This window comes from Maylandia zebra, linkage group LG1 (genome assembly GCF_041146795.1).
Source record: "Maylandia zebra isolate NMK-2024a linkage group LG1, Mzebra_GT3a, whole genome shotgun sequence".
In the NCBI taxonomy this organism is placed as follows: Eukaryota; Metazoa; Chordata; class Actinopteri; order Cichliformes; family Cichlidae; genus Maylandia; species Maylandia zebra.
In genome coordinates, this window is record NC_135167.1 from 6,286,405 (window position 1) to 6,312,183 (window position 25,779).

General features: G+C 39.0%; 1 protein-coding gene across 2 annotated transcripts; it reads left to right on the forward strand.

The window, feature by feature from the left end:
- The first annotated feature begins 322 nt into the window (after window positions 1-322).
- On the forward strand, window positions 323-25,601 carry rhpn2 (rhophilin, Rho GTPase binding protein 2). 2 transcript variants are annotated; one of them, XM_004539795.5, is made up of 15 exons: window positions 323-535; window positions 5,103-5,218; window positions 8,152-8,280; window positions 12,775-12,850; window positions 13,834-13,911; window positions 14,197-14,321; window positions 15,104-15,270; window positions 16,999-17,186; window positions 17,387-17,543; window positions 19,111-19,230; window positions 19,343-19,537; window positions 19,996-20,042; window positions 21,442-21,588; window positions 22,655-22,810; window positions 23,456-25,601. In XM_004539795.5, exons 1-15 carry the CDS (start codon window positions 470-472, stop codon window positions 23,720-23,722), a joined length of 2,034 nt encoding a protein of 677 aa, XP_004539852.1. In that variant the 5' UTR covers window positions 323-469; the 3' UTR covers window positions 23,723-25,601. The 2 variants fall into 2 exon arrangements, with proteins under 2 accessions (XP_004539852.1, XP_004539851.1); XM_004539794.6 differs by having other exon boundaries at window positions 324-535; window positions 19,996-20,072.
- The last annotated feature ends 178 nt before the right edge of the window (window positions 25,602-25,779 follow it).

Sequence of the window (25,779 nt, forward strand, 5' to 3'; positions counted from 1 at the left end):
CTTTTGTATTAGCTCAACATTTGATTTTCTTTGGTCAGACAGATCTGGGAAATTTAGATGAGGGTGGCACAGGTATTAATAGAATATAAATATGACTTTGAGATCAATACAAGAGTTAAAAGACCGATATATTTTCTTTTTTTTCTTTTCACTATTACACGCTTACATAACAGCATTTCATCTTATATCTAGCCGTCTCACATAACGCACTCCGTAGAGCCTGAACTAAACAGGTGTCTTCCGCTGAGCTTCTTTTGGGCCGTGAAAGCACCACCCATTCTGTTTGTGTGGGCGGAGCTTCTGGTTTCCTACTGGAAAAATCTCTGACTGAGTGAAGAGAAGTTAGAACAGCAGGCATATTGGTGGTGTAGAGAGGTTCTCACCTGTTGTTAAAAGCTGTTAATTAAAAAAAGAAAAAAAGAAAACATTTTTTTCTCCTCTTGAGGTTCTCGGAGTGCGTGCCTTCAGGATGACGGACGCTCTTTTACCAAATGGCATCAACGACGGCGGCGGAGACAAAAATTATTTCAAAAAGGTGAGTTTTTGTCTCTCGTCCTTCCACTTTGAGAACAAAAGCAGGACACGTATCCCCACAGTAATGTATCCAGCGTATACTGTTAAGTTTAACCTGGAAAAATGGTGACTTAAGGTTAGGCTTGTTGTTGACGTGCTACTGTTTTAACTTATTAAACCGAACGTTTAATAAGGCCTGTGCTAATGTTAAAGACAATTAACATTTCCCAATGAACTCCCCTTTTTATATCCAACTTATTGTTTCCGCTTCCCATTTAAAGAGCAATTAGTTGCTATTTTATTTTTCTTCCATTTTAATTTTTTCCAAAGAAACCAACTAATCATGGTAAATTATTCTTTGGTGTATTAGATGTAATAAAAATCGATAGGTTGATGCTTGATTTCAGTCTTTCGAGTACAAAAAGCTGCTCCTTATCTGTCACCAACAGCCGCAGCAGAAACCACAGCATTGTCAGCTTCAGGTGTCCGTGGGGGTGTGTGTGTGTGTGTGTGTGTGTGTGTGTGTGTGTGTGTGTGTGTGTTACACCCAGAATAGCTGTACTTCGTGCACTTGTTGATACTGGGAGCCGCGGCCAAATATCCCACAATCAACATAATCAACTCCCTGTTTGTTGTTAGGGAGGTGTGAGGATGATTGATAGTTAAAAGAATTTGTTGACATTCCTGGTGGACTTTGGTCAGTTTAGCCTTACTGCCGAGGCATGAAACAGGTTGGGTTTGTTTGAAGAAAAAAAAAAAAAGAAGATCATTGTATTTAAGAGAAATTGATAGCCAAGTAAAGCGCAAACCTTTGATCTTTTTAATGATTGTATCTCACAGTTCCTGGGAGGTAATCTGAATAACCTCATCAGCAGAGTGATGTAAAAGATACATATTTAAATTGGACTTGGTTAAAAATGCACCCCTTGTAGTGTAACTGAGACAGTTTCATGCTGTAAATAGGCTTGTGAATTGTCATGGCACAATAATTGACAAACCCTGCATGAGGACCAGCAGAGAAACCTCTCCAACTGGTTTCACCTTTTCAAGTACCTGGGGTTGTAGCATTTTCCAGAGCGCCTAGTCTGTCCAGTTTGAGGTCATGAGAAAGGCAGCTGGCAGTGAGAGAGTGATTATCTAATGTGTTTTTATTGGCTTGCCTGACTGCCATGCTGTGGTCTGTGTCTCATTCTTCTACATTTACACTGGTATCCACAACTGAAATGTGTTTTTATAGAAAAAGCTTGTTTAGATGGACATCTGAACACAGCCTTTGTTTCTTTCAATCCCACCAAATCCCCTTCTGAACGCTGTCTGGATTTAGGCTCTGTGTTGCACTTCCTCTGTCTATAAAAAGGTCAGTGGGAGCTGGGGTCTGGCACTGCCACAAGACATGATGGGAGACTATAGAGCCTCCAAAATATTATTATTATTATTATTATTATTATTATAAGGCATTTCAGATATTACAAGCACCTATTTTTTTCATTTTAAGTTCTTTCTTTTAGTTCGGTGTATTTCTGTATTGAACATTCATGTGTTTTACTTTCATGGCCTTGCCATAAAAATGCTTGCACATTTGCTAAAACCACACAATGAGTTCTGTGCCCTCATTTTGTCACGCTGAAGAGATTTGCAATTTGGAAACTTTGGGTCAAATTTTAACTAAGTGAAGTCGAGTCGATCTTTGCCTCCATTTTTGAGCTTCTCTCTCACTCTTGAGTGAAAATGAGTGTAATGATTTACAAGGCCTCACCGGCTCCAGTGGATGCTCCAGGGAGCTGTTGTGGTTCGGGGCTTCCGTCCTAGCCTTCCACCGTTTCACCTCCAGCTGGCTGGTGTCCGACTGTTTGGGCTGCAGAATGGAAAGATGGCAGAACAAAAAGCCGAATAGGCATGTTTCTTCTCCTTATCCTCCTTGGCCAGTTAGAGGATTGACGTAGCATCTGGCCTGAGGGTGTCCTTCAGCCAGACCACAGACACAAATTGACAACATGTGTCCTGGTTCACAAACCAGACAAGCTCAGCTGACTTGGAGGCACACTTAGATTTCCTCAGTAGACTTTTGTATTGGAAAACGACAAATGAGATCAAGCCATAAACAAATATTTACTCATGCAGTAGTTCCCCTGAAATAAATGCATGTCTTTGAATTGAAACAAGAACACACTGTTTGACAGCAGTATGCACACTTGGAATGGATTCAGAGTGAAGAGTCATTTAGGGAAAATACAAGTTTTCAACTTGTCATTATTCATGTCATCATTAAATGATGCCGAGCAGGAGCTGTGAGTCTGTTGCTACCAGAACTGGGTCATGGCTGAAGCCTCTCCCTGGCTCGTTGCCAGTCCTAATCAGCACTTGTATAAACCAACTATCCCATGAATTAATGCTCCACATGTTCTTTATGAAGAATCAGTTATATAATACCAGATTGATTTGCTGTTTGATGGATATGGTAATGGACTGCGCTGCCTTTGTGTTTTGCTCTAATGAAGTGTTTTGAACACTTGTAGAGAAAGACTGTTCTGTTCAAGTGTGCCAGTGGGTAGGAGGGGCTCACTTCAGTGTGCGGATCAGTGGGTTAGTAAGGGCAGCAGCAGCATAAGCAGCCAAGTGGTTTAGTTCCATGTGTCACTTAATAGGATGTCAAAAAGTTTTGTAGCATAGTAACAAAGTATACATAGAAAAATGTCCTGCTATGGTTGCTATCATACTTGAGCCACTCCTTTGTCCTGGTACATACTGCTGCTGGTGATGTCACGATTGACGTGACCGGACAAAACGTCTTCAGCCTGCCGTCATTCTACAATTATCTGTTGTGTTTTGCCACACCCTTGATAGTTTCAGTACTCTTCTATTGTGTAGTTAACATGACTTGGTTAATCATTACGCCCTCAGGTGGTTCAACTGTTTGAACAGGATGAACCAAATAACTATGGCAGGCTGGTTTCGAGAGTACATTATACTGTGACTAAAATATTATGCTAAATGTGACTATTGTTGAAGCCACTTGACCTGCAGTGCTGAAATTTGTTCTCAAGACAAATACCTTTGCTTACTCATTTTACAGGAAGTCTCTGAGATCAACATTGACGTGAGACTTAGTTATCTGTAAAATATCTGGCAGGTGTGACAGAGAAGCACGTACATCTATAGCCTTACTTGGAGAAACTGTAATGAATAAGAATATTTAAGCTGTTTTTGTGGCAGACATAACAAAACATCTAATTTCCGGACAGTCTTGTGAACTAATTAAAGTGTTAACAAAGTGTGGGTTCTGTTTTTGTTACAAAATATAACTTTTGCTCAACATCTTATAAGGTGAATTAAGTCAGTTTAGGTAGTGGGAAGGCAGTGAGAGACTGTCACATTATCAGTGAAGAGATGGTGACTGCATTCAAAGCTTTACTACATTACAAAAAGTATTTTTACTCCTAAGTTTATATTAATATTTTAACTTTGGTATTATGCTGTTGTTGCTATGGTGATACTACACATCTCAGGTGTAACTAATTTAGTTTTTTGAGGAGTTTGGCTGTTAGATTCAAAACCTTAATCAGAGGTACAGGGCACAGATCATCTTCAGCTGTTATGTAGATATGTTCATTTGTATTGTACAGTGTAACAGTAATTTAAACATTACTCTGAAATTTTTGGTAAAATTTACTCAGACTGTTTTCTCCCCTGCTGACCATGATTGTGGGAATCCTCCCTGTTATGGAAAAAAATTAAATAATCGAAACTTGTGCCTCATTGTTGACATTTAAAATGGGACAGAGAAATTAAACATATTATCCATTTATTACTTATTACAAAAGAAACTAAAGCTCATTCTTTTGCTGACCTCAGAGTGAGTCAGATCATTTCAGCTTAGATGTCCCATGCTGATCACTGTAATCTAACTAGTTTTACTGTGCTGACTGGTCTCTTCACATCACGTTGTTTTCACTAACCAAAATAAACCACAGACCACACCTCTGCTCTTCAGTGAGTCAGTGAGAATGAATTCCTGGTGCCAGTTTATGTGAGCTGCTGTGAATGACAACCTTTTAACTTATTTAGATTGGTAAGTTTGTGATAAAGTCAAGGACACGTAGTACCGCTATAGTTCATGTGGGTCCATTATGTGTAGTCATGGAAAATGACATCAGGTACCTTAATTGATACACGTAATTACATAATAAGGTGAAGCTTTTTTTCTTACGTCAAAAACTAAAAATGATGTAAAAGCCCTAAAATTTTAACAGAAAGAAAAATGTTGAAACCTTAAGAGTGTCAAGTATTTTATCACATTGAATAAGTAATAATATAATAGATCTTTTATAGTAAATTGAAGCTGAAGTTTTGAACGTGCAGAATCTGCTGGGAAGGCACAAATTTTTTGGTATCAGAAGCTTTGTAGTTGTCCAATTTTTACAGAAGAGCAAAGAGGGAAGCTACTGTTTAGCATCCAACAATGTTTCTCTCTAATATGTAAAACTGTTCTATTGTTGCATTATGTTTTTCTGTTTGTTACATTTTTAGAAGATGGGTTTTTTGTTGGGGGTTTTTTTCTTGCTGACTCATTTTTCCTTCTTGTGTTTCAGGGTTGCAACCCATTCGCACAGACTGGACGAAGCAAACTGCAGAACACACGAGCCAGTCTTAACCAGCAGATTATCAAACAGATGAGGATGAGGGCTGGAGCTGAGAATCTGCTCAAGTAAGAGCAAAGTGATACATGCATCCAACTTAATATATGGGTTTACTGTGTGCATGTGTGTGTGTGCTTGAAGTAGATATGTTTTTTTAAGTAATAGTTGATTCATTCTAAAGTGGAAATATTTAAAGAGGAGAGCAAAGTCTATGATGGGTTTAAGAATCCAAGCACACATGTAGTTTTGCATATGTTACATCATTGTAGCTAGCCTTTGTCACTGCATTGCAGGGAACTGTTGCTGTTGATATGTCTGGCCTCACTTTTGTCTTTCTGTCATGAGCTGTTGTGAATTTATACTGGTAAGAATTGAAATGACACAGGGTAAATGGTAGTCAGAGATAACAATCTCGCAGAGGAGCATTCCTTGTAATCTGAAAACAAAGAGCTTCAGTGACATGTGATTAAGGAGGGTCTACTGAACTCTTTACTTTATGCTTTACTTTTATCCATTTTATTATAGTGATTATAAGAAATCAAGAGAGCAAGATGTGAGAAATTAAGCCTAAAACTTTCCCCAGCTGAGTTTACAACTCTGACAGCCAGGATGTTGTTTAGTGGTATGAATGTCAGAAAGCACCTTGTGATGAAAGGTTGCTTTTCTCTAGAAGAGTGAATCATTGTCTTTCATCACTGTGCTCATGACTGTGATGGCACAAGATAAGAGATCTCTTTCCTTTTGTCTGATAATACTGCTGTACATGGATACCACAGTTATTGCATGGTCTTTAGGTCTGTCTAAGCCTGCCGTCAGCCTCTGAAGTCTGCACATTCCTTTAGTACTTGACATATTCTGACCAGGCAAGGTCGGAGGAAAATGTGTGTGTCTGTATGTGTGTCTCCCTCTGCCAACCCACCTGCAGCCCAGAGAACGGCATGGATTTACTTCTGAGTTATAGGTATTCTCTCTGCTCTATTTTTTTTAAAGATCTTAAATCATATGCAATCTAACCCAAGGTCTACCTCTGCTCTTCCATCTCAGTGTGTGAGAGTGTGCATATCCTGGCAATCTTATCCCACTAGGACACCCATTATATGCTCTGCCTGCTTTCTTTTCTTCTGCTTTGCTCTGCATTCCTCCCTTTCAGCAAAAGTCAGTCTGGTCAGACTGGTTTTCTTCTATTCTTGTCTCTCTTCTCTTCTCAAAATTAAAACAGCAGAGACCAAGACAAGATAAAAAAAAAAAATCTAAATTTCCAATATTGGAACTTTACAGACCATCCTGCCTGGTCAGTACTGAATGAAGCAACTGTAAACTAGCAGGATAAAGGTATATTAACCTGCTATACAGGCCACTTGGAACAAGGGGTTTAAGGTTATTTTTTTTATTTGAAAGTGTTTTCACATTTGCTTTATAGTTGCAGATGGCAATCATAGCAGCCCTTATTGTACTAAAATGAAAATGTATATGTAAAATTGGTGGAGTCGCCCTTTAAAGCGTTTAGTTATAAAACTCCACCAGCTAGCTGCCCCTAAGGTTAAAATACAGCACACTGCCAATCTGCCAAAAGTGTAAAAAAGCTTTTCCAAAGAAGTGGATAGAGACAACCACAGATGCTGGCATACAGTTGGATTCCCACACACTGCAGGATGATATTAGATATTTAAATGACATATTAATAATAGCCTCTGGGCTAGCAGACATCTGTTCTGTCCAAACCATAGGATCTCTTCCTCCACTACCATGATCTGTTCCCCAGACCAAACTCCTCAGAAGCCCTTCAGCAGGCCAACAGGAAGTGATGCAGGCTGTGGTAGAGTATAAAGTGTGGATTTAAAATCCAGCATGTGGTGACCTTTTTACAATGTGCCTGAACAAAATCCAGACTGCTGGATATTATTAGCTTCATGTCATACAAAGGGAATCCACTGAACCTGACTGTGGTTAATTCTGGTGGGTGGTTATTTTGTACCTGCTTTTTTACCCTTAGGTTAAGCAGGTTTTTTTTCCCCCTCCAACCCCTGCCTTGTAGGACTTCATTACTTGTGACCTTTCATGTCTAAAAAATGCAATCCTCTGTAATTACAGGGTAGAAGGAGATCAGGTGACAGATACGTTCTAAACAGTCTCGAGACTGACAGGTTGTAGGTGACGATGGGTATGTGTGAGTGTCCCATTAATTATGACTGACGGGTAACTCGTTAGGATCCACTGTAAAACGTAGATAAACATAGTGTATGTGTGTGTGTGTTATCTTGTGTCTCCATGAATGCACGTTAATTGCAGGTTGTTTTCACATACTGACAACGTAACATAAATTCTACATAACAAAGGTTCCATCCACTCTGTGCATGCATGTTAGCATTAACAAACATGCAGCGGTATTGGTGCAGGGTTATCTCTGCTATGCAGCAAATGCTCACACCTTATCCATTTGTTTGTTCCAGACTTCCTGCATGAACACACGTATACAAAGCTGTATGCAAATGGAACATTTAGTGCACTGATCCTTCTAACTTAAAAAAATGCGAACTACATTTTAAACATTTAAATGTGTGTAAGTAATGATAATTGTTGCAGAAGCAGATGGTGACATGGAAGTTGATGACTAGTGGGATTCAAAAGGGGTCTCCTTTCTAGGCGTATTTCATTCAGAATGGTTAGGCTTTAAAAGCAGGGAAATCTGAGACTAACGTTTACACACACGTGTCCTTGACCAGATCCTAGGTGACCTCTGTGCAGTCCTATTACAGTAGTGACATGTACATAGTCTGAGACATCTGTCAAGCATGCGTGCCGAAGAGTAGAGCAAGTGTACAGTGGGCCGCAGTGACGCAGATCTGTGGTCCAGAATACCAGAAGAGACACGCTTGTTTTAATAATCAGCTGCAGTGAGGTTTGGCTGAGCCAGAATGGATAATAACAAGGCTGATCTGTTTTTTTTTCCTTCTCCATTTTCCCCTTCAATCTTTCTCTCTCTACAATCACCTGTTTGCAGGGCTACATCCAATAGCAAGGTGAAAGAAATGGTTCTCTTGGAGTTGAGCTACGTTAACTCAAACCTTCAGCTTCTGATGAGCGAGTTGGAAGGTCTCAACAGCTCTGTGGAGGTTTACCAGAACAACCAGTAAGTACAAATGTTTCTCCTCTCTTTTCTACTGCTCCAGTTCAAGGGTTTTAGAATGAAGGAATTGTGAACTTATGACCTTATTATTCTTATGACCTCACATTAGATGGTAGTATTCTTGTGAGTAGCAATTCAGCTGCTGGCAATAGGCTATAATTGCTTACAATTTTCAGAATAATTGTAGTTTTACATTAAGTGCATGTAAGGAGGCTGTGAAATAGATATCATGCTAAAATGTCCACACATCTCCAGGAGCTCAACGCAAAGGATTTTGGTCCCAGTTTTCTTGTGGTGAGGTGACCACTGATCCAACCTCGCGAAGAAAAATTATGAATTACTATTAAAATAGAGATGTAAGACAACAGACACACATTCACAACCTACAAGAGACAGATGGCTCTGGCACGCTTTCAAACGAAAGCCTCTTGATGACAGAGGAGGAAAAGTGGTGACAGTGGTGTTGTTGTTAAACTGGAATATCAGGTTTTGCACAATGCACAGAACAACAAGGAAACACTGAGTTGAATTTGTATGCAAGCCAAGATGATCATCTGGCAAAAAGCATTCTCTCACTCAGTGTGACGGTCAGGTGTGTGTTGTATGGGTGTGTGACAGTGAAAGATTCTAGTATTTTCTTTCCAAATGCACCTGCCATATTTATAAGGTTTGGATAAAAGGAAGTTGATGCATGTTATCATTCTCTCACTCACGTGTAAATGAAACTTTGGCAAGACACAAAGGACTTGATGAGGAAGTGGTGACAGATTTTTATTTGAAGATGCATCTGTTTGTGCTGCAAATAGTACACTTCCTCGTGGCTACGAAGTAACCAAACAAGTTTAAGCCAGTTGTGGGTAAAGAATATTAATTGGGTGACTGAAAGTAATCATGGGGTAGGTTTTATTCCAGAAAGAAATTAAACAACTGTGGAGTCTTCCATTTTGAAAATATGAAGTGTAATCATTATTAAAAAACAAAAACACATAACTGATTTAATTTTGACTGATGAGTTTGTTCCATCGGAAGCTTCGGTGGCATTGTTTTTAGCTCACCCAGTACCTTGCCCACTCCATTCTGACCACTTACGTGTGGTGATCAGTGATACATGCTCATTCTCAAAGAACAGTGTGGCTGGTAGGGTTGATGGTATCAGAATATTTGGGTGTCTTATTAGGATCTCTCAAGACGTTACTGTCAGTGCCTGGAGGTAAATTCATGGTACACAACTCTGTGTGTAAAAACAACAACCCCCCAAACAAACAAACAAAACGACAAACAAAAAAAAACATAACTAAAATAAAATAAAATAAGAAAAGAATGCACACCCAGTAGAGGTAGAGTAGTCTATGCTACATATGATTTGTTATTAGGGTTAGCTCTATGTCCTTCCATCCTTGCCCAACAAAATACTGAGCAAATTAACAGGGTTGTTGAGGTGACAAGGTGTAATGCTTCTAATATCCAACTGTGTATTTCCTATTCTAAAAACTGTTGTAACGATTTGTTGAGCTAAAGACCTAGTTAGGGCAGTGTTGTAATTTCTGACATAAATCTGCAGATGACCTTATAAAACCTAAAATGCCAACTCATATTGGCTCCACAGTAAGCCCAGATTAGTTTGTTTGGTCTGCAGAGTCTCAGTGCTGTAAGCACCAGGAGCCTTCAACCTGGTTGTAATAAATTTGGTTTCCTGTCTGCAGGGTACCAGGCAGGGAGGACAATGAACTTTGCTCTTAGGAATCTAGGGAGGCAAATATTGAGTGTATTATGTGTTTTACACTTGTGTTGCTTGTGGTAGTTTGTATCTTGCTTAAATGCAAAAAAAAAAACCTTCTCTTTGTGAACATCAAGAAAACCTCACGCATCAGCCACTAAGATTATTTAGATCCTCCAAATTCACCAGCTGCCTCTCAGTATAATTGTTAGTCCCAGCGTGATCAGTCTCATGGGATCAGATTCATTAGTGCTGGAACAAACAGCCTCTCTTCAGTCTCCTTATCAGACTATTAGAGAAGCACCTGCTCACGGCACACACAATAGGAAACCTCTGAAACTGTCATTGTGGGTCTGCTTAAAATAAAACCCATTTAGGTCCATAGTGTTCTCATCGTCAACAAGCGCCTTATGCACAGGTGTGTGGGAAGCCTAAACTGGAGAATATTAGATATGTTGAGAAAGTCCTTTCGTGTCATTGCCTAGCAGGTGTCTCATAGGGATGACGCTGTACAGCCACAATGGAGCGTTAGCCTCCTCCTCTCAGCCTGAAATACAACCTCACTCTTAAGTACAGAAACACAACACCTGTCTCCAACAGTCTTTCCCACTAGTCCACTGTCCTTTGTATAGTGTCTTTCTGTGGTTATTTCTTAGATTCAGCTCCTTTGTGGCATGAGGCAATGCATAACACAAAGTGCCATACAGTCTGTGGCCTGATGGCAGTACATGTAATGTACATTTGTTTGTTCTGTTCTCTGAATTGCCCTATTGAGGAAAAAAAAAATCTGGCTCATCACTGATAGATTATGAAGTAAAAATGAAACGGACTCACTAGCACTGCTCATTATTTCAATGTATGAGTGTAAATGATTCGTCACACTACCAAAGTGTTGCTGATTTGTCCAGTTCCTTTGTGCAAAGTTCATGAACTTTCCTAGAACATTTCTGAATCAGCAGAATTAAAATGATTACTAATGAAAACAGTAAGATAATATGTCAGCATTGCAGGTCACCGTATTCATTTTTGCTGAGTAAGAGAGACTAATTTGCTCTTGTCTATTGTCCAGAATACACAAAGATATCAGATGCTCAGCTCAGCTGTGACCTCTGACACCAATTGCGAATACTTTAATAATTCAGTAATAAATATCATCAGAGTTTTAGAACTTCAGATAAATTTAGTTAATATTAATAACATCATTTTATGAAGTTAACACTTCTGAACACATAAAATCACACGTTTTTAGTTTTATAACATTATTTTAATATACGTTTTCATCTGTCCCTCCTTAAGGGAAGATTAGTATTCATTAACATCATCCGGTTGCTAACAACATATCCAAACTGAGTACACACTGACTTCTTAGCCTCATTGACATGTTCTAGTTAAACGGGTTAAGAGGTCTTCTTAGTCGGTGTATACTAAGAAGTCAGAACAGATTGCAACAGCCTGAAACCTTTTGCTTTAAACGGTTTAAGAAGTGCTTGGCTCTGTGTAGCTAAACCCACAGCTTCCCTTGACTACTTGTTGTCCGTTTCCCGCGTGTGTGTGAGGAGCGAGTCTCTGAGAGGCTTGTAAAATTTTCCCTCCAGATTCCCTGTGAAACAGATGCACTCAACCCCCATGGACCCATCTCTGCCAAGCCAGAGAAAAGTCCAGAGTGATCTCATCTACAAGGACTAATGGATTACACTGCAGCCTCTCTCTCTCTCTGCCAGTGTTACTGATGAATGAGGTTTTCCTCTGGCACGTCAGCATGCCAGAGGAATGCTGTCTTATCACTGAGTGTTGAACATCTCGTGTAAAGAACAGTATTTTGCAATAACAGTGCACAATAGTTCACCTCCACTCCTTTTGATGTGAATTTAGAGAAAATCATGTCTCTTATGAGGTCTGAGATTGTTAATTAATCCTTTTAAACATAAATGGTTTTGAGCCTGAAGTTTGTATCAGGCAATTCCAGAAGCAGGTGTTTTTTGTTGTTGTTTTTTTTTAAATACAATTTTTAATAACAGCTCATTATTTTGCTTTGAGGAAAAGAGAGAGTTTAGTTTTTTGTTTTTAATGATGCCTCTGTGATTAGCAGCAGGTTTCTGTCAGGTTATAGTCCCTCAGCGCTGATAACAAGCTGAACTTGCTTTCCATCTGTCACTAACAAGGACCCCCATAAAACCAGAAAATTTCCAAACCATTAAGGTTGTAGCTGACATCAAAACAGTGTGTTTTATGGCAGCCTCTGTTTACTTTTTGCCAGGCTGCAATAATCGGAGGTTAAAACCTGCTAGTAGCTAGAAGAAAGACAGACTGAAGCAAAGCTGCAACTCCTGAATAATTAATCAACAGTGAGGGACATGGGAGGCCTCATTCACCTTTAAATCCTAACAGATTTTTCACAACACCATCTGCCTAATCCTTTTGTACAGTACCTCCTATGAAACTAAACTTTCTCAACAACAAAGCTGTCACTAATGGGACTAGTGTGATTTAATATTTACTAATCTAACTGTGTTGACCTCATATACCCACTAAGGCTTGGTGTGCTTTCAAAGGGTGTTTCCTGGATATATATATTCACACAAACCATAGAGACGTCTTTTTAACCATCAATCTGTTGCACTGGTATATTTTCTATTTGTCCTTACTTGTATTGAATATTTTGTCCCTTTTTTAAAAAAATGAAAGGTCCTGCTGTCCTGCTATCATGTGTTTGCTTTGTTGGGAATTTATATCATATGGATTACACAGATCAGCTACATATTTGTCTTTGTTGCCTTCAGAGATTCTGCCAACATTCCCCTCATTGCTTTGGGCCTGAAGGAAACAAAAGAAGTTGACTTCTCTACTCCATTCAAGGTACAAAAGAAACCTCAAAAGTTTCGACTTGGCATTCTTAAACTGTGTTGTGCTTTCAGAAATGCATACTTGAGTACATGCAAAACACCACTTTTGATCATCAGTTAAACAAAATTGTATTATAATTTCTGTCAAAACAGGAATATAGGTATGGAGCTACAAATAATAATAATAAAAAAAAAACTGATATTTGTAGGCAGTATTTTCAGTTTGCATGTTTACATATATATCCGTGAAACTAAGTATCCTTGAATTACGTATTTCAGTCATATTGTCTGTCGCATGTATGTGTTACGTTACTATGTCATGTCACTGAATGTTCATTTAGGACCAGGACATCACCTGATCAGGAAAAAGCTAAAAGTGGGTCACTAGTTATAAAGACAAGTTGAACTCTCGTAAACGGGGTAAGCCCGCTTGTAAATGTCATAGTTGGCACGTTTATGTTGTGTCGCATCCTGTTTCGGATTGTTGACGGGCATGTGAGACGTTTTCTGACAAAGATCTCCGAGCACGTTAATTCTGCTCTACTTCTTGACTGAAATCGTGCCTCAGTTTTCATGACCTGCGGCCTTATTCAAAAAGCTTCCAAGTACAAAGAGTTGCTCTCATGAATAAATTCTAAGAAACCTAAGTTCTCCTGACAGTAAAGGGTGTATTCCAGTAAAGATAAAGGTTATTCATCCATATAAACATTTTCAAGTTAATCCTCCTTAATGGGGGTATTCACAATATGGCTTTAAATTTGATGGAGCCTCTCCTACATGTGGCTGGCTCAGAGAGAAAAGAAATTCTCTCCAGCATACACAACACAGGGTTGTCTTCTTTGTACTATTTAGTGATGGTATGAGAAAAACCACTGTGTAACCAACAGATTGAATGCTTAACTTAAGCTCCTAAATGCTAAAAAGAACTTGTATTTACATGCTGATTTTTTTTTTTTTTTTTTTTTTTTTTTTTTTTTGTCTTTCTGTCTTTTATAGGACTTTATCTTGGAGCACTATAGTGAAGACGGGAAGACTTTTGAAGATGAGATTGCTGACTTCATGGACCTGCGACAGGTGTGTTTAATATACCCATTATTCATGTCTGTCACGGAAAAAACCATGAAATCCTTTGACTTGAACTTTTATGGGCTGGGTCAACTACAAAAACATATTTCCTGTGCAGTTAGCTGCGGAGTTCACTTCATTTTAGTTTACAGGTAGAGTGAGAGATCATTCTTGACATTTCTGCCACCTACCAAATACACTGGAGATGATAATGATTGAGTAGCACAGAAAACAGATGGTCTTTTGTGTTCGTTCACCACTTGTGAACATGTGCTTTTGTCTTACATATCCTAGGCATGCAGAACACCAAGTCGAAGTGAGGCCGGGGTGGAGCTGCTTGCAAAATACTACAGCCATCTTCCTCTGATAGAGAGCCGATTCTTCTCCCCAACCAGACAGACGGGCATCTTCTTCACATGGTACACTGCAGTCATTTCCTAATTAGCAAAACGGACAAAGCAAGCAGTGCAAATGTCACCTTGTCTTTCTAACCTCTGACAGAAAGGAAACAGGTGAGACTATATCCAGTGACTTCAAAGTAAGCAAAGAGGTGCCATGAACACCTGTGCTTTCCTGAAACCATGTCAGCTGGTGTGACTCGACTGGAAACTTCCTTATGAAATAAATAAAAAGGAAACATTTGACAGCAGTTTTTGGGGGTTTTTTTCCCCTCCTGCTGCTTTTTCGTCATGTATCAAGCCTGGAAGAGAAATCCTGTTTAGAAAGCAAAACAGTAGACAGCTTGAGAGACATATTAACTTATCAGTGATATCAGATGACAAATCCTGTCTTGGATTTTATAAGAATTCCACACTCAAGAGTCACAAAGGAGTCTCAATGAAGTGCAAGCATTCTTTTCAGAGAGGTTTTATTGCGTGTTAGTCATGCTACTTATGTTAGTCATTGCTACTGAATTAAATTGAAAATTCTAGCAAAGATAAATGCACAGATAAAGAGCTCAAAGACTTTAAAGAGCTTTAGCTGTGAAGCAAATTTGAAGCATTTCAAACAAGTGATATAGACAAGAATATGATATACATGCTGTTACATTAAAATGTAACAACACACAAAGTGTGACATAAAGGCTGTTATATTGCTGCTAAAAATATTTTTCACTTCATATTCTTTGGACTGTTTATCTTCATGAGTTTTTTTTTTTTTTTTTTTTTAACACATTAATGTTGTGTTTACTTTCCTTTAGGTATGACTCCTTCACAGGAGTGCCACTATGTCAACAAAACCTGTCACTAGAGAAGGCCAGTATCCTTTTCAACATGGCCGCCCTCTACTCTCAGTTCGGTACCCGTGCTAATCGACAGACACTAACTGGCCTGGAGGAGGCTGTTTCTTCCTTCCAGAAAGCTGCAGGTATGCAGAGACGTGATGAACTGATGATCTGCAGTCATATTAATTCTCTCTTTTCAGCCTGTGTTAAGGCCAACAGTCAGACTTTTGTTTCTTAAAGTTATGTTTATCTTTGTTCCTCTATAGTCTGAAACACTGCTACCGAAAGCTGAATCTTTGAGTAAAAGGAGCAGATATAAAAAAAAAAAAGAAAAGAAAAGAAAGCCAAGATGAAAAAATAAATAAATAGTGACAGCAAGAACTTCTTTTAACTGCTGAAAAAGCGCCAGGCACAGGGTTTCATTCAAAGCTAAAGACTTTTTTTTTTCACCCTCGTGCAGTGCTTCTCTGATAACACAGTTCTCAGAAAAGTATTACCACTGCAGTACATTTTTGTTTTTAGAATATTGGCCAGCTTCCACCCTGACTTCTGTTCCGTGACGGAGAATGAATGTAGATGTTTCTTGTCATGTGGCTGAGCTCCAGGAAGCACCAAAAACATGAAGAGACTGTCCAACCCTCAAAGGTTTCAGAATGTTTCGTGATAGATTTATGACTTTGCAGTGTCGGCAGTATTGCTCTATAATTATAGCTCTGGATATTGCTTCAACTATGTTGCTTTGATGGCTTTAATTTAGGCTTGTGTGAAGGAAAACAATTATGTTATTATGAAGAACATTGTGACCAAGAACCTGTAGTAATCCAAGCTGGGAGTTTACAGGCAGGAAAGCTAGGTGTAGCGCAACTGCTGCAGGGCTCTTTAGCCAAGGATGCAAAAGGTGATGTGAATGAGAGAAGCCAGCTACTGTAGGAGTTGCCAAGTCTTTATGCGAATTGTACTGAGGCATTGCTCTGTTATTAAGCTGTCTGCAACTCACTGTTGCCAGGTTTTTATCTGGCAAACAGTAGGCATAAATTCTTAGCTGGAGTGGACATGGCCTTATTTCTTCCAAAGTAACTTGTATCTATTATTGTACGATCTACTGTACAGTGTAAAGCGCCTTGAGGCGACTGTTGTTGTGATTTGGCGCTATATAAATAAAACTGAATTGAATTAATTTAATGTTTATTTCTTTGCTCAGTGTTTAACAGACAGACACAGATATAGTTAATCTTGCTGAAATAATATTAACAGCAAAAAGGCACTGGTCTACCTGTGCACCTTTTAAAACATCTGTCTAAAAGGGTGTCAGTACTTGGGGTTAAAGTACCAGCAGAACCACATCTGTTGTTTTGTGGACTAGCAAAATATATGCTTTCTTTTAATTAAGTAATTGATAAAAAAAGAGAGAGAGATGGCAGATGCCCAATCTATTAACTATAATATCAAACTTTGACAGTAAATTTTTGACAGTAGAAGTCAAATGTGGGCTAGCCATGATACATAAATACTCATGTTCCAGATATAGCTCATGTCAACCAAATCCCAAACGAGAGGTTCTATTCTGAAATTACCATTATAGCCTTGGAATTACATGACGACTTAGATTACATGAAAGTGGCTTTTGTTATGTAGCTGACCCAGACTTGAGGCTGGAAAAGAGAAAGCAGGCTTTCTCCCTGCAGGCTTCAAAATAGAACCCAAAACTGGAAATTTTCCATGTAGTGTAGGAGTAATTTAGTTTTTTTTATTTTTCTTTCTTCTTCTTATTTTCTCAGTTAAGTCTCTGATGATTTAAATAACTAGCACTAATTGTAGTTTCCTTGGACTAATTAGATTTCGACTTGTGCCGACTGCTCTTTCCTGTCCAGGTGTCTTGAATAACCTTAAGGAGACTTTCACCCACACTCCCAGCTACGACATGAGTCCAGCCATGCTCAGTATGCTGATTCGGCTGATGCTTGCTCAGGCTCAGGAGTGCTTGTTTGAGAAGATTGCACTGCCTGGCATCCGAAACCAGTTTTACTCTCTGATGAAAGTTGCACAAGAGGCTGCAAAGGTAAACTTCAGAAAAGCCACACATAGTCCTCACATTATATACAAGTAATACTCTTGTTCTTGCTCCAGACTTACAAAGATCTACTGTACTTAAAGTGAATGTAAAGTGATAATGTCGCCACAGTTCTTTTTATTTTTTGTACCTGTCTTGGTGCTTTTAATGCACTTTTAAATGTAACTCTATCATCCTCTTCCTGCCAGGTCTCAGAAATCTACGATCAAGTCCATCAGTGCATGATCCAGACACCAGTAAAAGACAATGTGCCATTTTTCTGGTCCACCATGTCACAAATTAAAACCAACCACTACCGCTCCATGGCACACTACTTTGTAGCTTCAGCACTGCTGGACCACCAGTGTAAGAAGAGATTCAAATTTTTGATTCAGTGGGATTTGGGAGGAAGTTTTTATTTCTTCATAGATACATATAAAAAAAATGCTGTTGTGTTGTTCTGCTTAGACAACACAAATGTATTCTTTACCTGAAAAAACTGTTTATGTTAAAAGACTGTTAATACATTTCTCCTTTAGTACGTTTTCATGCGGGTTGTGTGTAGTAGATATTTGGCTCTTGGTTGTTAATGTGTACAGCAGTTCAAGGCTGGATGTAACAGGATTTGGGCTGCCTCTTGAGCTCTCTGGAATATCTGATCTCTTAAAGTGCTGTATGGGCCATTGGGTTGGTCATGTCAGATTACGTCCCTGTACCACAGCCATCTTGGATGCTTTTATATAATGCCTCTTTGGGGATACTCACAAATTGTCTGACACACAAAGAGATCCATGCTTGCAAACACACACACATACATGCACATGCACAGAGATACACACGATTGTAAAGAGTCCCAAAAAAGACAGCAAAAGAGGTCATGATGAGAAGGGAAAGAAAGACAGCTGAGGTGATTTAAAAATAAAAAAAACAAACAAAAAAACCCCAACTGAGTGTAAGTGCTGTATACTTCTGCAGGATTAACAGTTATGTAGACTCTTACTGCTCTTTACATAAATAGATGGGACCAAGTGAGAGAGTGTGAGGGAAAGGAAAGGTGATTTTCTTATCTCCAGCTTTATGTCAACTCCATAATGCAATTTTCTACTGATGTGCACTGTTTCGCTGTATGTTTTTATTCTTTTCCTTTTGTACTTTACATGTACATTTGGAAATGAATAAATCAAAAACAAAATAGAGCAGAGTGGGTGGCTATGGTTCTGAGAGTGGGACGAGACTGAATAAAGGAAACAACGAAACGAAGCAGCTTTGGGTTTGGCAGCTCATTAACAGATTCCTGTGTGAACACGGAGAATAGAGCAATTAACCACTGGACTGTAGAGAGGCCTTGACTACAGAGCAGGGCTGAATTGAGATTGCTGTAGTAAACAGATTAATCACAAACGATTCCAAATAAATTCTCTATACTGTCTCTGCTAAGCAGAAAACTCAGGAAGCTAAAAGATATTTCCGGATGCTTTTGGTTTAATAGATTTAATTAAAACTTTAAAATCCAGTGAACCAGAAAAGGAAGATTGAATTATGGAATATATGAACAAAGATTGCATTTCAAAACTTCTTTTAAAACATTCATTTGCTTGTCCAATTCAGGGTTGGGGGCAGGGAACCTATCTAAGCTGTCATAGGGTGAGAGGCAGAATATACCTTGGACAGGTCACCAGTCTTTCACAGGATTAACACATAGAGAACGATAACCATTCACACTCACATTCACACCTACTGTCAACTTTTGACTTTGATCTTTGGACTGTGGAACAAAGCTGGAGTACTGATAGAGAGCATGCAGACCCCACATAATAATCAAAAGCATTATCAATAGTTCTGCTTGTATTTTATGCTTTAAAACGAGAGATATAAAACAGTTTTCCAGTTGCTTAATTTTTTTATTTTTTTCTTTTGCTCTCTGTGTGTTCAGTGGGTCCGGGCGATGATGAGGACAAGCAGGAGAAGACCTTGTCACAGGTGTATGATAGCCTTCCTGAGGGATGCACTGCTCTGGACATCTTAAAGAACAAAGATGAACGTCAGCGGATTGGTAAAATAAGCACAAAGCGGAACAAAATAGCTCTGCCTATTCATCTCAGTCCCTCCTTTCCTTTTTATTGTCTTCTTCACTTTTCTTGATGAATTTTTCTCCTCCTCTGCAGGTAAAGCTCACATCCGTCGTGCCATCTTCGGTCATGAGGAGGCTTTGAGGATTTATGGATTGTGTAAGAATACCAACAACTTGGAGGTCCTGCAGGAAATTTTAAAAGCCAGTCACCAGCGCTCAGTCAACAAGCAGAGTGAAAATGAAAATGAAGAAGAGTTCACTGATTATTTGGAGGCCCCAAAAATCATCTGTGAGTTGTTTTTGTTTAGTTTTTAAATAATTTATAATAATAAGAGTTAAAATATATGCAAGGAAACATAAGTTTGTCAATGATTTTAAAGTTCATTTGAGTCTCCAATAAATGTCACTGAGGTGAAAGCTATTCATCCTCTGGTAATCACAGAAACCGAACAGTCACCTTAGTGTCGCCACAGCTAACACTTAACACTAACAAAAGGCACTAAAGCGAAGCAAAAACACTGTTGATTTGGGAGGACTGTCTCTCAGGAAACTGCTCATAAAAAGGGAGCTGCATTGTCTGCCACACCTGCTGCAGTTAGCTTTGATAAGTGGCATTTATTTCCAAGTAGAGATGATGTAATGTTTATACTGCCAACTCCCTGTCCATCTCTCTTAACAGTTGAAATGTGGTTGTGACGGTAAACATTATAGAGTGATAAATTTATTTTTGTTACTCTCTTTTTATAGCTAAAACAGAACACAAAGCAGAGATGGAATTTCCCGCAGCTGCAAAGGTGAAAGTCATCGACTTTTTCCAGAGGCTGGTACGTGGGTTACTAACGATTTACTCGCACATTTCATACATGGTTGTTGGTCTGGTCTATTCATTAAAGGACATTAAATGCCTCTGGATTTGTGTTTTGTCCTAAAAAGTTTCATTTATTTATTTTATTTTAACACCCAGAGTGTATTTTTTGTTGTTTCTGAATACACCCAACCAAGGATGAGTCTTCTGGAAGCTTTGGCACATGAAAACTCCTCTGATGTGTCCAAACCTTTCTGGACTCATGCAAAACTAACACTAAACATGGACAAAGGTGCTGGTCCTTGCTTTAAGTCTGCTCATGGTTAATGTGGTATTTTAAAGGGAGATGAGAAAATAGAACTTTTTACAGTTCACTGCTTCTGTTGAAGGAAAAATCTCTACTGAAGTTGGTGAATTTACCTTGAGATTGAAGGTTGACTTCATTTTCCTGTAACTCCCAAACTTTTCGCATTCCAAGTGCGGAGTCTTTCATGCTAAATGCATTGAGTAATGTTCCTGTACCTTTCATAAATGGTGGTGGTGAGAGGTAGGGGGGATGGGTGACTAACAAATTTTCTCTCTCTAACCCTGGAATCTTCTGTTCACTTTGTTTGAAAGGGATGTTTAAAAAAGCTGAAATCATTCATAAGGGGGGCCTGGGTCACAGCTGACATTTCCAGTAGTAGGTGAATAAGTACCTGTCTGGTGCCAGTTACAAAAGCAGTCACAGCAGCAAGAACATATTCCCAGAGATATGAAGAGGAATGTGGGACTGAAAAGCTTAATCTGGCACCATCTCGCTGAACAATCACTCTGGTGATTACTAAAGCCAGTGCGATAAGAGTCGTCTTGGTACTAGGTACAACTGAGTGTCAGGATTCAATGGAGGAGAGATTTTCCCAGCAGATAACAAGTGTGTTAGAGACGGGCAGCCTAAATGGAAAGTATTATTGGAAATATCAACTTTCAAGGATGGATGCATAACACCTACAGCATTTTGAGAAGGTTTTCCATGAGTGTCAGTTTGTTCAAAGGATTCACTGCCTTTTTTGCCTAATCATACAGAAAAATGACATCCTTGCTAAAAAAAATTTCAGTTGTGTGAAAGGTACCATTAATTCTTCAGTCATATGACTTCCAGCTCCTCTGAATTGAAGTGGTAATACACAAGACTGTAGCCACCGTTCTGGCCCTTTACCTGGCATTTACTGCTACAGTAATATAGCTCAAATATGTGAGTATTAAGGGCTCAAGCCAAGACATTATATTGGATTTTCAGTTTCCCCCGCAGCATTCACTGAAATCAAACTCAACAGGATATTATCTTCTTAAGTCAAGAATACCTGTAGCCTTATTAATCCCAGCATCCACATTCTGTCTCCGCACAGGGCCCGCAGTCAGTCTTCTCGGCCAAGCAGCGGTGGACTGCCCCACGGACAATACGGGTTCGCTCAGATGACAGAGACCTGGGTTTCACACTGAAAGGAGACTCACCGGTTCAGGTGGTTTCACTGGACCCTCTCTGTGCAGCTGCTGTGAGTTAAACTCTATTTCCTACCACTGAATGAACAGGAGTAGATATACAGGATTTTAGGTGACTGTCAGTGTGGTCCTATGTAACAATCAACATTACATGGTTTATTAACTTTCTATGTAATTCATAATTAATGCATTAGTCCTTTGGAAGTTCCTTTTTTGAAATTACTCTGTTAAATTATGATCACGCACTGGTTGGCATATCTGTTCTCATCTTAATTTTACAAGGTACATTGTTTTTAGAGCACAGGAGAGATATCTTTTGGCCACTTTTGGTGCTCTTGGCAGATTTGATTAAAAATCAGATGCATAGGTTTCTCGATATTAATTACAATCATGACGTAGCTTTGTTTGCTGTGGAAAATCTAACAGCTTGAATTTTCAGTTGTGCTTCCATGCAGAATATCAAATATGTTTCGATCTTATCTACTCAATGAGCCTTTGATTAAATAAAGTCACTCTTGGAAGCCTAAACAGGATTTCAGCCTCAAAGAATGTTTGGAGGCCTTCCCCTCCTCCTGTTTGTCAGCTACTCTGACTACTAATTTAATTAAGAATCAGGGAGTATTTACTCTCTACAAGCCAGCAGTCTGACAGCTCATTAAGAGGTGCTGACAAAGAGCAGACTTTTATTAGGCCCTGCAAGCTATGTAGAGAAACAGATTAGTAGTCTTGCATAAGATAACTAGGTCAGACTATTCATAACTTTAAATACTGCATTAAATAGGATTTTTATTTAGAACTTGCTGGGTCATTAGTGTTTGACCTATCTTAGGTGGACATGGATCACATTATAAGGTAGACACATGTGAAATCATGTTAGTGGAGTGCTCTGCAGCACGCTAATGATGAGTTATGCCTTCTGAAAAAAATAAGGCGTAAAAACCCCACCCCCCCCAAATAACCCCCACTTTAGACTAAACTTCAGTTGTTTTTCGGCTGATTGTAGCTGCCTCAAGGGAGTCGAAGGAAAGTAGTTCAACATGACTTGTAAATGTTTACTCTTCTACAATATCAGGACATTTCACCCTGTAACTCAATTTTCTTTGTCATGTTTTTTCCCAGGCTGATGGCCTCAAAGAAGGTGACTACATTGTTGCTGTGGGTGACACAGAGTGCAAGTGGATGAGCGTGAGTGACATGATGCGACTTCTGAAGGACATTGATGAGGAGGGGATTGATATCCAGGTGGTCAGCATGATGGACAACAGCACTGCCATGGTATGCAAGGCCCTCGTTTTGTCCAATGTGTTTAGGGAAAGGTTATCAGCAGGTTTGTTTGATTAACAAATGGTGACGGCAGAATTGGTCTTTGTGCAAAGTGATTGCTCAGTCCAGAGTTTTAGATTTCTCCTTGGAGGTATCAGTGTAAATGGTTTATATCATTTCCCATGAGAAACAGGACCTTGACTATGACCTACGTGTGTGTTTAAAACAAATTACTGCTGTGTGAGTTCACCAGCCAAGTAGCCTAAACATGTGGACAAAGAGCTAAAATCATTGAGGTTTAAACTCATCCACAGTGTGGCATGATTTGGAAAGAAACAGTGCCTCAGTGAAATTAAGAAACTATATGAAAGTATGTTAAAAAGTAATGCACTTCTACAAGTATTTAAAAGGTGGTAAACTTCATTAGGTTATGTATTTATTCTGTACTTGTTTTGAAACCCCTCATAACTATTCGCAATAGTTTTTTTTCATGATTTCGGATATTAACAACTGATCAATAACTCATTGACTGATGAAATAATTAGGACTGTTTGGTATGCAGTGTAAAAAAAATAAATAATAACTCTGCAAAATCCTGACTGACACTTTTTTTTTTTTTTTTTTTACTAAATGTCATTTTCATTGTCTGTACCATAGCCTACCAAGAGTGCAACCTTCTGTGGAAACTTGCCTAAGACCTACTCCATGATTTGTCTGGCCTATAATGAAGATGACAAGAACTCCAAGTCTCGCAAAGTAGCCAAGAAGTCATCATTCCTCAGCTGGGGTTTAAAGAACAAGATGAAGAGTGCCAGCACCCTCAGCCTTCCCACAGCAGACAAGGCCGGCGCTCTGCCCTGGAATAAACCTTGTCCCACCTTCCCCAGCTCCAGCTCCTACAACAATGACAGTGGCCTCTACTGAGCTAACTGCAGCTGTTACTGTCTGCAGTACGCATATTGAGCCCAGTATACAGTACTGTGCTGTACCTATACTATCAGTGACCTTTGGTGTTTCCACTGGAATACTAAGCAGCAGTGTATGTAGTATGTTGCTTTGGAAAGTGGCTGTGCCAAATACTGTATATTGGTGGACATGATGGTATGTGGGTGCTTTCCCAGCACAGTTCTGTATCTGATGCAAGTTGCACTGTACGTCAGACACAATAAAAAAGCATTTAGTGCCATTCCAGTATATGTACAGCACAGTAAAACTGCACTGTCGGAAAAACTAAAACGTATACACACGCGCACACACACACGCGCACAGATCACTGAGACTGGCTTCTTAGTTAAGCTGCGATTTCAGTGTTTTGTTTTTGTTTTTTCTGAAAAACATGCTCCAGACGAATCGAAGAAGAAAACAAAGTGGTGCAAACACACCCAGCCCCAGTTTCTGCTTGACTGAAAGGCAGTGATTTGATTGTGGGTTAAGCACTCCCTTGTTAGTGCCATTGTGTACAGAGCTGTACACAGTGAGCATAGCTGTGCATACTGTATGTGGGAAGGAATCCTCTTATTGCCACAGTTTTGTAGAAATCAGTGGCTGCTGATCAGTTTCGGGATTTAAAATTCATGGATTTTATGGATGTAAATTTAATAAACTATGTTGCAGTATGTTAAACAGTGATTGAGGGAATGCTAATTGTATAGTGGAGGGGTTTTTTTTATGTCTGGGAAGAGGGGTGTGATGAATGCAATATTCTATAAGCTGCTAAAAAAAAATCATGTGTACCATGGCTATGTATTACTGTCATTTGTATTTGTGAGACAGTCTTTGAGGACTGTTGTTTCTGCTGAGTGCCGTTCCTGGGACACAGTTTTAAATGCACAAATATTGGTATTTTAAATTTGCTTAATGTACCAGTTATGCCACAGACCAATATGCCTCCAAGTTCCAGAAATACAAGGATGTATCATTTACCCTTGTGATTCATCCTACCCGCTTCCCTAAGAAGAGCATGACCTGTGTTTTATTGATGTGAATTTTGATGTAGTTAAAGTTTATTATGTCTGTAGAAGGGAAGAATGTGGGCAGACTGATGACTTTCCTGCATCACTTGGACAGCCAGTCACCCTACAGTGACTCTGATCAAATCCCACATTTGGGTTTCTACTCTTTATCTACCTGTCTTTATCTTAGTCACAGTCCCTATTTTACTGACACTTTGCCGTGTTGGACTTTCTCTTTATCTACAAAGTAGATTCTTATACACATTTGATAATCAAATTATTTATGTAATAAAAAACACAAATATATATTTACCTGTAAGCTGTAGGTTGTAGAGCTACTTTGTGAATGGTCAAGTTGTGAATGTTGTTTTGCACGCGAGAGTCCTTGGTTTGTTTCTTGAATGAATGTATTTTACTAGCCTTGCTTAATCCATTAGCGAACTTATATATTGCTGCATTTCAATGTTTTAAATTCTAAATGTTTTTAAGCAGTTTCACTGAGAAGACGTAACATTCTTTACTGTTTACCTGTTACTTTCTTTTAAGTGCCATTTATGCTAAATCATGAAGGAAAATGCCTCACCGAGTGTGTAACAAGTCTGTGCAGTGAATGCTTCATATTTTGTTAAGTGTACTAACAGATGCAGAGGATCATCTTTTTTACATCTTTGTGTTCATGTTACAGTGCCTAATAATTCTAAATGCCTTAGTGTATCTGCAGAGGTTTATGGTACCTGGTTTTTCTAAAGCTTTCAGGTTGCCTTTGTTCCTTTCTGTGCTTGGTCCTGCATAGCTCTGTGTTGATAAGTCTTTGTATGAGTTCAAATGACAATAAAAAGGAATAAAACACATGGAAAGATAAAATTCTTTAATTCTGTCTGTGGTTCCAGTTACCAATCAGGTCGGGAATGCGTGGAATGAGTCTTGACCACATACACGCCAAGTCAAGACTCGTGCTTTTAACTATTGAACGTCTAGCCCAGGATCATATGACATCCTAATCCACAGAAACTGAAAAGAAATACCATG

Bases quoted from the DNA above. Each gene is read 5' to 3' on its own strand.
- rhpn2 (XM_004539794.6), top strand. From the start codon at position 470: ATGACGGACGCTCTTTTACCAAATGGCATCAACGACGGCGGCGGAGAC. The intron at 17,187-17,386 runs GTAAACTTCAGA...TCTTCCTGCCAG, and splicing joins TTGCACAAGAGGCTGCAAAG to GTCTCAGAAATCTACGATCA. The intron at 20,073-21,441 runs GTACGTGGGTTA...GTCTCCGCACAG, and splicing joins TCGACTTTTTCCAGAGGCTG to GGCCCGCAGTCAGTCTTCTC.